Here is a 13290-nt window from a genome sequence, read left to right as displayed (position 1 = left end):
CCCATCTTTGGTTCTGGGCTATCTAATGAGAAGATCTATATTAAATCTCAGTTGACTAATTTGGATGTAGACCAGTCAGGTGGTAGACATCACCCAGCTGCTTGGTGCTCAGGGCGTAGGCCTTTTTCACTTATCGTAACGGAACTCAAAGAGAGTTCTGAGAGTGCTCTAAAGTTGGTGGGGCGCAGCAAGTCTCTGCTAGACAGAATGATACCCGTGGATGATTAGAGACCTGACTGTACAAATGGGGTCAGGGCCTTAAATATTTGGTAAGTGCACAGCTCAGCAGATGTAGATGATGACCTGTGTTAGACGCTGGCTGCCAGTCTTTGAAGCAAACAAACAAACAGAAAGGGCCTCCTGTATTGTGAGTTGATGGAAGTTATGCTCCAAGTCCTCACTGCATGGCTGGAAAATTCAAAACCATTTCTTAAAGTCGATAATCATAGCATACTACTGAAATGATGAGCTGGATGGAACTAAGAAAATACTCATGATTCTAGGAGAAGTTGGAATCACACAAACTTTAGAACAAAAGATCAGATATTAATTTGTGATCGTATTTCTGCAAGTGCACGCACTGTTTAAAAATAAGCATTCAAATCTGGTTTGCACAACTGCAGAGAAAAGCTTGCAAGACTTGTGAATATGTCCTGACTTGCCACTAGTCTGCTGATAGTCTCCCTCTTAGGCAAATGTGGCAAATCTGTCTGCATTTGAACTGGAAGCTACTTGAACTAACCCCTTAAACATCAGTTATATTCAGAACCCACTTCACACTTTCTTTATAGATCATGTTGCCCCCCAAATGAAGTAAACACTCCTTACCCTGATGCTAATTTGACAGAGATCACTTCTAACGTATCATCATTCTGTTCACTCTTGTGTGAAATCACTGGGTTGCGTTTTTCTTTTATATATATACGTGTATATATATATACATACATATATATATACACGTATATATATATATATACATATATACGTATATATATATATTCCACACACCCCCCCCCCCCCCCCCCGCCCCAGCCTTTCAGATATCTCAAAGTTGACTGACTGTTTTTCCTTGGTGCAGCTTGCCTCTGATATCATCTCAGGAAAACAAAGAAAATTCACTGCTTTTTAAAATAAAAGAGCCTAGGGGTGCCTGGGTGTTTCAGTCGGTTGGGCGTCCGACTTCGGCTCAGGTCATGATCTCGCGGTACATGAGTTCGAGCCCCACATCGCGCTCTGGGCTGACAGCTCAGAGCCTGGAGCCTATTTTGGATTCTGTGTCTCCCTCTCTCTCTGACCCTCTCCTGCTCATGCTGTCTCTCTCTGTCTCAAAAATAAATAAATGTTAAAAAAATAAAATAAAATAAAATAGCCTAGCAAATTACTTGTTACTTTTTTGAGATAATGTTTTATAAGATTATAAACAGCAAACATTACTGTTTATTCATTTTAGTGCAGTAGTAAGGCTATATATTTTGCTTTGAGCTATTTTAAGAAGAGAGATTTCAATTAGTATTTTAGAAATCTTATATTTTCATGTATCGTTTTAATCAGAGGCTGGATGAGCCTTATTAGAGTGGATAGGGTCCTCTTCAACTTATACTTTCAGGCCAGAAATCACTTCAAGCTATTTGTAGTACACACCTTAAAGCCCCTTCAAGTTGTCCCCACCAAAATTGGTATGATTATAATCGCTGGTTATCAACAGCTGGGGCTCAAATAGTATTCCAGGTTTTATACATTGCTGGAGAATTGCTGATTCATCTGAGAGAATAAGAAGTGAGGTGGGAAGGTTGATCTGCAGAGGGCAGGCTGTGGTCATGTAGCATGACAAATAGGCTTTTGGATGAAGTACCCAGAATTAGCCTCAGTTCCCCCCAGTTGACCAAGTCATTCCAGGTGAGCCGCAGGAGAACAAGGTGTGTGCCCCTTGAGAGAGGGAAGTGGCAGCTGGGGACTATGACAGTGGTTACACTGGGGAGATACAGGGGACTTTGGAGAAGAAGCATACTTAGGGTAGAATAAGGTGTGGAGGAGATAGAAGGATGCACGCACATGGAACTGATAGTCATGGTGGCTTGGTTTATGCGAAGGAGCTGCATGTTGACCCTAAATAAATTTGGAAAACTCGAGGCATAGATAAGAATGGACTCTGCCTGAGGCATAAGAGAAGCAGGCAGGATTGCTTCTGATAGTAATCCACCTGGAAGATAGAGGCTAAAGCTTTGGAGAATCCTAACTGCAACACTAGTCAAATCTTTGCGAAACTGCCGACTTATTTACTACTGTGCTCATTTGGAGCTTGAGGTCCAGCAGAATGTGTACTATAATTTGCAATGTTCAAGTGACAATAGTGTTAGATAAGTTAAGGGGTCACAATAGTCAGTCTCAGAAAGAATTACATAAGCAGAATAGTCATTTATTTTCAAGCTTTACAGTCACCTAGCAGTGATGTAATTCTCAAAACAGTTGGGGAGACTGGTTTCATTTCACCGCTTATCTCCAACAAGATGGTAAAGAATAATTAATCGATAGACAGTATTTATGAGCTCTTACTGTATGCCAGCAAGTGTACTAAGTGCTTTATGTGCATTATATTTCATCCTTATAATGACTTTCCGAGGTGGTTGCTGTTATTATCTCTAGCTATTAAAACCGAAGAAGCAGGATTTGAAACCAGGCTAGCTGAGTCCAGAGCCCCCACTTTTAACAATGTATATATAAAACTCAATTTGTTTAATACAAAAACTGTCCTTTATTCTGAGATTATGTCCACCCTACCTCTTGATATGAAAAAATATTTTTATGAAATGGTGGGGATAGATGTCAAGTTTGATTTTGTTTTTAAGAAGCCTTTACCTTGCAAAATAAAAAACTAAGTAACACCATGACAGTGCTTCTCCTCAGTTAAAAAAAAGGGCGGGGGTGTCTTTTACTATTTTGTGAACTCTAAGTCTGAGAACCACTGGTCAGAAAAGTGGGACTCAGTAATTTTTAATGTTCTCTAGAGATTTTTCACTAGATTTGTTTCCTAATACATTTAATCCAGTCGGTCCTCATCTGTCTGGTACCTGACCACAAATCATATGTTCATCCTTTGGACAGATATCTATTGTGAAACACAATTAGAATATAGTTTTGTAGTTCATATTTTAGGAAGTTGTTAAAAAATGCTTTATGACAGGTGGTCTAGAATGAGATACAAGCAAGCCGTATACTAAATTCTTTACTGAATGTAGTCTTACGGTGAGGTTCCAGTGTGTCACTCACTTAAATCCTTAGTAAATAATGGCATTATCGTTGGCTGTGTTTATTTCTTGGGCATTTGATATTGTTCGTACCTTTAGTAGTAGCTGTTATATAATGATATGTCAATAAATGTTCAGACTTTTTTCACTGTCAGTAACACTTAAAGAACAAAATGAAAGAGGAAGGGTAGCCCTGCGAGAGAGGAATGAACAGCGGAGGCAGATAAGAAGCTGTCTGGCTTACTTGCTGTTCCTAAGTGCAGCCTTCGGTGTGTTTTAGTTCTCTCTCTGTTATTCTTGACTTTGGCGTTCCTGTTGGGGACTTACTCAACAATCTATCTTCACGGTTCTTTGAATTCCTCATTTCCAGTAAATTTTGCTTCGTTCCATCTCAGCCACCCCCTCTTTGGTCATACTGAAGGCTTCACTCTTACCAGTAACCACCACTTGAGAGATCTCAGTGTTAAGCATCCAGCACTCAAGCCGCCTCGCATTTGTCCTAGGCTTCTAGCATTCCCTCACCCCCTGCTCTAACTGCTTTGATCCCACGGGACCCTCCAGTTCATTTACTCTGACACGTTTTGTTCTCTGTTCCCTCTTTACCCAGCTTCAATTCCATGGTCTATCATGTTTATCCTCCTCAAATACAACTTTAGTGGCCTTGCTCCTCATCTTCTATGTGTGTCAAAGCCCCAGGTATGTCTCCCCTTTCTGCCTACTCTGTGTCGGTACCCAGACTACTGAATATGGCTTAAGAAAAGCGCAAAGCTATGGTGACTCATCTTACTTTGAAATTAAGAATCACATCTCAAGTGGGCCCTCGGTATTCCTTGGCATCAGTATTTTCTGGTATTCCTTCTGTATTTCCTTAGTTTAGCCAGTTTACTCTCCTGCTGTCTAAGATGACTAGTTCCTCTTCGTTCTCCTCAGATCTCCAGCACCACCTCTTCCAGTCCACCCTCCCTCACCAGCAGCTGACGACCTGGAATCAGGATTTCATTGAGAAAATAGAAGTAGTCGGAAGAGAACGGCCACCAAATGCAGCATTTGTTGAATGAGTGAAAGAATACGATATCCCAGAACTTGATTTACTCCCATATGCAAATATAATTGGCAACTTAGATTCCAAAACTGTATATAAATCTATTTTTGGCCATTTTAGATTATGCTTTTCACTACCACTGTCCTTTACGTTACTATAACCAAGAGTTGTTAATATGTTTGTGCCGTATCCAAATAAAAATTAGGTATTTTTAAGAAGATGATCATTAACAGGAACAGTTTATAAAATAAGCACTTAAGTCATTCAACACAGGAAATTAAGAGAAGAAATCCTTTGGAACTATGTTTGATTATGCTGTCCGCCCACAATTGTTCTAAGTTCTAGAGGAAGGAAAAAAGATGTGAATGACTTACAAATGAAGACAAAGCCTTAAACTTTGTGGAAAGTGGAGGGAAAATGTTGAGAACAAGTCCTGTGATGGTTTTGCCCTCACACTTTGGGAAAATTAGATAACAGAATTTAGTTATAAATATGTTGGCTTTCTCTTTTTTTTTAAAATGTCTTTTTATTTATTTTGAGAGAGAGAGAGAGAGAGAGAATGCCAAGCCGGCGGCTCTGTGCTTTCAGTGAGAAGCCCAGTGCAGGATTCGATCTCACGAACCACGAGATCATGACCTGAGCCGAAATCAAGAACAGGATGCCTAACCAACGGAACCACCCAGGCGCCCATAATATGTTGACTTTAAATTAGTGGTTTTATTTACTTTATGTTGCTCAATTTTAAGGTTCAGTTTTGGACAAAATAAAGTGGTTCAAGCCAAAAAAAAGTCAAGATTCTTATGCCAGCTTTAATGAAATTTGTATTTATAGAATTGAATAAGAAACTGCACCTTACGTAACACTGTTAAGTTACTTATAGAATCACAACAAAGAGGAGAGTCCCTCGGTGACCTGAGTTCCATATGCTGAGTTCACTTACCTAATGGCACCTATGTGCTCAGGGACACTTTCCCACACATCTTCTTAGTTCCCCACGGTCTTTCCAAATCTTTACCAAGCTTCCCAGTATCCTGTCCTCATCCCTCATTTTGTAGGTGAACTAGCTCCTACTTCACATAGTAAATAGAATCCAACGGGCATAACCTCAGCTTACTTCCTCCCCCCTTTTCTTAACTCGTCTTGCAAGGTATTTCTCTCAAAATTCCTCCTTTGTATTGCCAGAGTTCCCCAAATCGTGATCTCTGTTTGTTCCTGCTTATATTACTTAGCTTCCTTCTCCTACCTCAACCCAAAATGATCTGACCCGACCTAAGACCTTATGGCCCAGATAAGCATGAACTTCCTGGGTTTAAAAAAAAATTTTTTTTTAATGTTTTATTTTATTTTTGAGAGACAGAGAGCATGAGTGGGGGAGGAGCAGAGAGAGAGGGAGACACAGAATCCGAAGCAGCTCCAGGCTCTGGGCTATCGGCACAGAGCCTGACACGGGGCTCGAACCCACAAACTGTGACATCATGACCTGAGCCAAAGTTGACGCCTAACTGACTGAGCCCCCCGGGCGCCCCTGAACTTCCTGGTTTTTAAATCTAGTGTTCTCTTCCCAGGCCTCATCCTCTGTCTCTGCAGCATTTGTCCCTACGGTCATACTCCTCTGCTTAAAACTTCTTGTGGCTTTCCATGTGCCCAGAGCAGGCATTCAGAAACATGGAACCAGTAGTTTTGATATCTTTTCTGAGCTTTCAACCTATTTTTTAATGGACATTTCTGCCTGAATCTCAAACGCCTTAATAGCCAAAAACAAAGTGATGATTCCCTCTAATCTCCTGTTGCTAACTTCTTAGTGATATTCTGGGGTTATCATTATTTTACCATGAGCGCAGGCTACATACCTTAAGGTCAACGTTGATTCTTCCTCTTCCTCTTATTTTCTTTTGGTCTCTGAGTGCTGATGAGTATCTCCCAAATCTTCCTTTCTTTTCCTACTACAGTTTCTTATGACTGTTGCCTCTTTCCATTTCTGGTCTCTTGCCTCAGTAGCACATTCAGAGGTTTTAACTTTGGATTCCATGAATAGATCTCAGAGGATCTAAGAATACCCTCAAAATTGCATGCACATTTTTTTAAATGTGCATTTTTCTGGAGAGGTCCATTAGACTATTCCATGGGGAAGAAGGTAAGAGAATGAGAGAAAATGACAATTTAAATGAGTCAGTTCCATTGATTTCTCTGCTTTCCATGCCTGCTCTGTGCTGTTTTTAGTTCACCAGCCCAGGGCACTCACCTCTAAGTAGTGAGGGGGTATGTAAGACATAAAGAAAGAACAAGTGAATGGATCAGTTCAGCTTGGCAGTCAGGACAGTCCAGTAGCCACAGATCAGAGGCTTCCCAGCATCAGAGCCAGGTCTTAATGCCCTGCAGAAGCTCAGGAGAAAGCTGGGGCATCAGTAGGGAGGTGTCCTCCTAAGGCCTCTGGACCCATTTTTTCCTGTGCTTCCAAAGGACTTGGAGGGAAATGAAAGCTTAACTGGCAAAAATCCAGAGCCAGCCAGTGAGGCAATGTCCCCGGAAAAAGGTTAAAAACATTCCTCCAACTACACTTGTACCCCGTGATCTTTGTTCTCTAGACCTTCCTCCACTCTACCGCCAGAGTTAGTTTTTAAACATATCTCATTGTGCACCCTCCCTGATTAAAAACCTCAGGTTTTTATAAAACAAATTAAAAACTCCTGGGCATGGTATCAAGGTCTTCTGTAGTTGGGAGCCTGTTAGCCTCGTCTCCAGCTCCACCCCCCTCCCCCCGACCCCCGCCCAGCTCCAAGGCTATAGCCACAACAGGTTACTACTGGCTGTTTTGAAAGGACAGCTTCTATGTCCATACCTCTATGCCTTTGATCATGCTACTTTCCTTCATTAGGTGCCATTTCTTCTCCCGTGCCCAATCATGAACCTCCTACTGTCCTTGAAAGCCCACACTAAATTTTATCTCTTCCCCTGTTGTCCATCCCTAATTTTCTGCCATCACCCTGGCAGGATCTGTCTCTCTTGGCCAGGTTCCAAAAACATTTCATACATATCTCTGATAATGTCTTATTATATTATAGATAACCTATTTTTATTTCTGTCTTTCCTACTAAACCAGAAATGCCCTGCAGGTAGGGACTGCCTTTTTCATGTTTGTATCCCTAACACCTAGTTTCATGCCTAGTCCAAACAGGAGCTTAATACACTTTTGTTGAATGGAATTACTTACGAAGAGTTTTTATGACTCATTTAAAATTAGAGACCAATGCTTATTTAATAAGTCAGAATAGGCTATCATAACAGTAGTAATAACAAAGTCCCATTTCCACCGCTTATTCAAGTAACTGCTTCCTTTGTGGAAGTGGATTTTGAAAATCTTCACATGTCAATGTCTATTTTTGATGTGCTTTCTTGAGATCCTGAAAGAATTTTAGTTCTAACACAGGCTAGAGCTTCTATGACATTCCTGTTGGTGTCATATTGAATAGATTCTGTCACTTCAGAGATCTGTATGGTAGACAGTAAGTTCCATGGATATAAATTTTATCTCTTTCTCTTCAACTTCATGGTAATATTTTGTGAATTGTTTATTTTATAAATCTGAGTTGATTTAATTCAAACCACATTAAATCGAGCATTTTCCATGTACAAAAACAGAGTTACAGAGTTAAGACTCTAGTACAGACAGTCCCCAACTTGTGATGGTTTGACTTAATGCTTTTTGACTTTATGATGGTGCAAAAGCGATATGCATTCAGTAGAAACCGTACCTCAAGTTTTGAATTTTGGTCTTTTCCTGGACTAGAGCTGGGCAGCATGAATTCTCTTGTGATTCTGGGCAGCGGCAACCTGCAACCCCCAGACAGCCACGCCATCACATGGGTTGTTTTCAGCTTACAATGGGTTTATCAGGAGGTGCCCTCATCGTAAGTTGAAGAAGATCTATATTTATAAATTATGTAGCTCTGCTAAGTTTGCAAAGTCCCAGTCATTGCAAATATGTGTTCTAGGTATTTAAATTAGTCCAGCTGTGAAAGTAAACACTATTCCATAAATTAAGAGCTTCAAATAATTTTTTAAAATGGTCTTCTTTCCCTCATTTTCTTTGAGGTTTGTAGGAAAGGAGTCAACAATTTACTTAGCCATTTATTTAAGAGTACATATTCTGTGCTAGGCATTGTGGTGGATGTTTGCGATGCCGGATGGATAAGAGAGCACCTTGAATAGTTCATGGTCTAATAGAGAAGAAGGTATATAAACAAATAATTGCAACTTAAACCTTGGAGAAGAGGAACTCTTCTTCTTTGAGAACCAGTGCTGAGGTGGAGATTGGATGCGTCTGCAGATAAATTTGTGGATAGGGAAGCAATAAGCTGAAGGGAGTTCACACCTGTTCGTCTTCTTTAAAAAAATATGCGAAGCAGGAATCTAGATCTTCTCTATGAATTAGTGGCGCGGGGTAGCACTTGAGAAGAGCAGAGCAGGGAAGATCTGGAAAAGTAGTGCAGAGAGCGGAAGGTGGTCTAACAAGAACAAGTAAAAGGTGGCAGGCAGTATTGACAAGCAGTGAGTGTGGAACTAAAGTTGGATAGCATGAAATTGTGAGGACATCCTGTCAGCACAGTGCTGTAATTTTCTCTGGCTGTGCTCTGTGGCCCATGCATAGGTGCAGTAAAGCCATATTGTGTTCAGGGCCTGTGGGATGAGTAGAACAGAAGTGTAAGAAGGCCAAGGAGTTGAGAACCCTTGAAAGAAAGTATAGCTTAATATGGAAGGAAGTATGGTTAGGAGGTAGTTGATAAACTTGGAGAAAGTTAAGAAATTGGAGGATGAAGATAAGGCCTGGCACTTTGTAGGGCCTCAGTAAGTCTTCATGTTCTCCTTTGTGGCCCCCCCATCCTGTGCCATTTTTCACCACCACCATGCCCACCTCCCTCTGCTATGGTTTACATGAATTGTTTCAAATCATGATGGTAGCGGTTGGCTCAGAGGGTAAGATGAGGAGCAAGGTTCTAAAGTTTTCATCAAAAGTGTCCCAGGGGCTTGGATGCTGGCAGTGCTTCTGTGATTTTTGCCTCTAGGGGAAGCTCAGGGCTTATCCCCTTATCTCCCAACTACTTGTGTTTCCAAGGGTGGATCAAGGGCAAAGACATTTATTGGACCATGATTCTCAGGACAGGAATTTACTCTGTGAGGGAAGGGTTAAGACTGTAAGCCTTCAAGGGTTTCCACTAAGTTCCCCTTGTCTCTATAAATCTAACCGTAAGCACAGATCTCATTACTTTCAAAATTTTAAAGGAGAGTCTTTTTTTTGACATATAGAAGCAGTGACCATACTGATAACCCAAAGGGTCTTCCTACTCAGAAGTTAAAATTCCCAGTAGAGTTGGTTGTACCTTGTGATAGCTTTTATGGGACTTATTAAATGTATTGTCATATTTTTTTTAAAGAAATTATTTCTTAAGGCTTTCGTTCCAAGTGAGGACAAACACTATGTATATTCCGTTTTCAGAAATTTTCTTTTTCACCTATTTTTTTGAGTGTGACACTGAAATCTAATAAATTGTTATTTCACAAAGTGCCTTTTTGGTGTAGTATAAGGGAAAAAACTTGTAAAAAAAAAAAAAAGAGTCCTGCACCCTAAGTGTGAAACTGCTGGAAAGGTGGGAATTCCTAGAGCGAGTAAACTGAAACCACAGGTTACTGCAATCTTAGAAGTGGAGTAAATGCTCGTGAAGAGTTGGCTAAAAAAAACCCTGGGGAGTCAAAATCACCAGTCTTGCTCTTTCCCTGTTGTTACTGATACCTTTCAAGGTATTTAGCAATGCTTGCTTAGAAAAGAATTGAATACTATTCTTTTGAAACTTCGTCTTCATCTTGGTGGCTCTGAGAAAAGTGTGTGCCTCCCTTGGCATTAGTCACATGAAGTAGGACATTCAACTTTACCCACTAAGTGTGTGACATCCGTCTGGATCTTATGGATTGCCTATACCAGTCCAACTCAAAACATGTTTGCCCATTCTTCGAGGGCTTGTATCAACAGGTACACCTATAATTTCTATGACTAAGATACAGTTTCCATAGCCTACTGTGTTATAATAGATTTGTGTTGGGTTAAATTTGCCTAAAAGCAGATCTCTTTTATTCCTTGACTTTAAAGGAGAATGGAAAATAAGTAATAGTTCCTAATTAGGAATTTAGGTCAAAGAGACGTTTTCAGAGTTAAAAGTATTTGTTTTAAATGATAGTTCAAATATACTTTTCTAAAGACTTTTAATTGGCAGCTTTCCCCCTCAAATTTTGGCACTCGTGTAGGAATTGCTTCTGGATTCTCTGTTAAAAAAAAAAAAAAGAGTTTTAGGGGTGCCTGGCTGGCTCGGCCAGTAGAGTATGCAACTCTAGATCTCCAGGTTGTGAGTTCAGACCCAAGCTGGGCGTGGAGCCTACTTTAAAAAAAAAAAAAAAAAAAGAACTTTAGTTGTTCATTCTTGTTTTGCTCATGGCACTTGGATATTATATGTTAATGGCATGACTATAGTTTTCCTAACATTCATATGAAGAAGAAAGGAAACTCCTTTAGATGTCTCACTTGGATTTTAGGTGGTTAATATAAGACTGTTTTCTTTTGTTTTTTAGGTTGCAAACATGTTAAAGGCATCCTGTTATATGGGCCCCCAGGTTGTGGTAAGACTCTCTTGGCTCGACAGATTGGCAAGATGTTGAATGCAAGGGAGCCCAAAGTGGTCAATGGGCCGGAAATCCTTAACAAATATGTGGGAGAATCCGAGGCTAACATTCGTAAACTCTTTGCTGATGCTGAAGAGGAGCAAAGAAGGGTAATGTTAATATAACTTAGTACAAGTTTGTTATCACTTAATATGATGAATGAAACCCAAAGCTGTGGTGGAAAACTTGTTTCTGTGACCTGTATTTTGAAAAGCATGCAGGTGAAATTTATTTAGTACCAAATTATATCACTGAACCAGGGATTATGGGAGATTTACATGATGGGAACAAATGTCATTACCCAAATATACACAATACAAAGATAGATGATTGTGTAAGCCAAAGGTTTTGCAAAAACAGATCATGAATTTATTTTCAGGTGTCACTTTTATTCCACATTATTTTCAGAGACTTGAACTCATTTATCCTTTGGAAAAGGGGGAAATTAAACTCACATGACTTGTAGAATTATGTATATGTAAGGTCCATGTGCAGAAAGCAGCTTGTTTACTTACCATTGAGTCACCTCAGTTGTAGAGTGACAGGTAAGAGTTGTTAGGCCTCAAAGGAAAGCTTGATGTGGGTCTTAGGAAAAAAATTAATTAAAAGTCAAATCAGAGTTTACTAATTGTTATGGTTAATTTCATGTCAGTTTGATTGGGCCTCAGGGTGCCCACACATTTGGTTAAACATTATTCTGGGTGTGTTTGTGAGGATATTTCTGTATGAGATTACCATTTGAATTGGTAGACAGACTAAAGCAATTGCCTCCTCTAATATGGGTGGGCCCCATTCAGTCAGTTGGAAGGCCTGACTAGAACAAAAAAGGCTGCTCCTCTGTTGAGTAAGAGGGAATTTCCTACTGCCTGACTGCTTTTATCTGGGCCATCAGTTTTTACCTGCCTTTTGACCCAGACTGAAACGTCAGCCCTTTCAGTCTCAAGTTTGCAGGCCTTTGGACTAGAACTATACCATTGGCCCTCCTATGACTCCATCTTGTCAACTGAAGATTTTGGGACTTGTCAACCCCCATAATTGAGTTATCCAATTCCTTATAATTAATCTTTCTGTAGATAGATAGATATAGATGTATATTTAGATCTATATAGATCTCTCTATATATAGCATGTTTATTTCATAGACAGATGTTTAAAACATTGCCATAGGGGCATCTGGCTGGCTCAGTCTGTAGAGCATGTAACTCTTGATCTCAGAGTTGTAAGTTTGAGACCCATGTTGGGTGTAGAGATTATTTAAAAATAAAATCTTAAAACATTTTTTTAAATCAAAAACAATGCCATAGGATTTCTGCTTCTGGCAATACAGTAGACTAGGTAACTGAAAACTTTTCTTCTATAAACACCTTCAAATACTGGATAAAATATAACTAAAATTATTTTAAATGTATAATTTATCTCTCAAGAAAGAAAAGGAGATTTCTAGATATTAAAACTCTGAAAATTAGAGTGGTAAAAATATTCATTGCAACTTTTGGTTATGGTAATGTGTGAGTTTGAGTTTTAGCACCCACTAGCAGACAGAGAATGAGTCCTTGAATTAGCTTAAGGTATGGAGTAGGGCCTGAACCTTCAAAGGGGTCGAGCCCTCTATGAAAAGAATGGACTGGAAATTATCTGCTGACCACAACAAAATAACAAAAACATTTAACTATCTGAGTGGGAGCTAAGGAATCTCCAATGGGAATTCTAAAGTATGGATTCTTAACTGATGCTTAGGATTTAAAAACGCACACACACACATAAACCACCACCACTGATCTATGTGGTCTAGGGCTCCCAAGCTGAGAAATTAACTTAAAAATGAATTCCAGGGGCACCTGGGTGGCTCAGTTAGTTAAGTGTCCTGACTCTTGATCTCAGCTCAGGCCTTGATCTCAGGGTTGTGAGTTCAAGCTCTGTGTTGGGCTCCATGCTGGGTGTGAAGCCTACTTAAAAAAAAATAAGAATAAAAATGAATCCTGGACTAATGATAACATGGGGTTGTTAGCTATAAGCAGACCCCTGGGGATGTTCCAACAATCCAGGCCACAAGAGATTCTCATGGGAAAGCCACATCAATAAATGGAAAATGTCATCATCAAAATTTAAAACTCAACAGCTGTGTTAAACAAAAGCCAGTAGTTTCAGGGGAAAAGAGGAGTGATAAACAGAAAAATAGATCTAGAGAAATCACCCAGAATGTAGCACAGAGAGATGGAAAATATGAAAGAGATGTAGAGATAATAGAGTTAAGATGAGAAGTCCCAATAGAAAGGATAGCATAGAGGCAATATTC

The 13290-nt window shown here is 39.8% G+C and overlaps 1 protein-coding gene across 2 annotated transcripts in view; it reads left to right on the top strand.

Moving 5' to 3' along the window:
* NSF (N-ethylmaleimide sensitive factor, vesicle fusing ATPase) overlaps positions 1-13290 on the top strand; it is a 147778-nt gene that overhangs the window by 64244 nt on the left and 70244 nt on the right. For both annotated transcript variants that reach the window (XM_049637588.1, XM_049637589.1), the window contains exon 9: positions 10906-11105. In XM_049637588.1, coding sequence (XP_049493545.1) covers positions 10906-11105 — 200 coding nt within the window. The remainder of the gene's footprint in view (positions 1-10905; positions 11106-13290) is intronic.

This window comes from Panthera uncia, chromosome E1, assembly GCF_023721935.1.
Source record: "Panthera uncia isolate 11264 chromosome E1, Puncia_PCG_1.0, whole genome shotgun sequence".
Classification (NCBI taxonomy): domain Eukaryota; kingdom Metazoa; phylum Chordata; class Mammalia; order Carnivora; family Felidae; genus Panthera; species Panthera uncia.
This window is presented reverse-complemented; position numbering and strand designations above follow the sequence as displayed.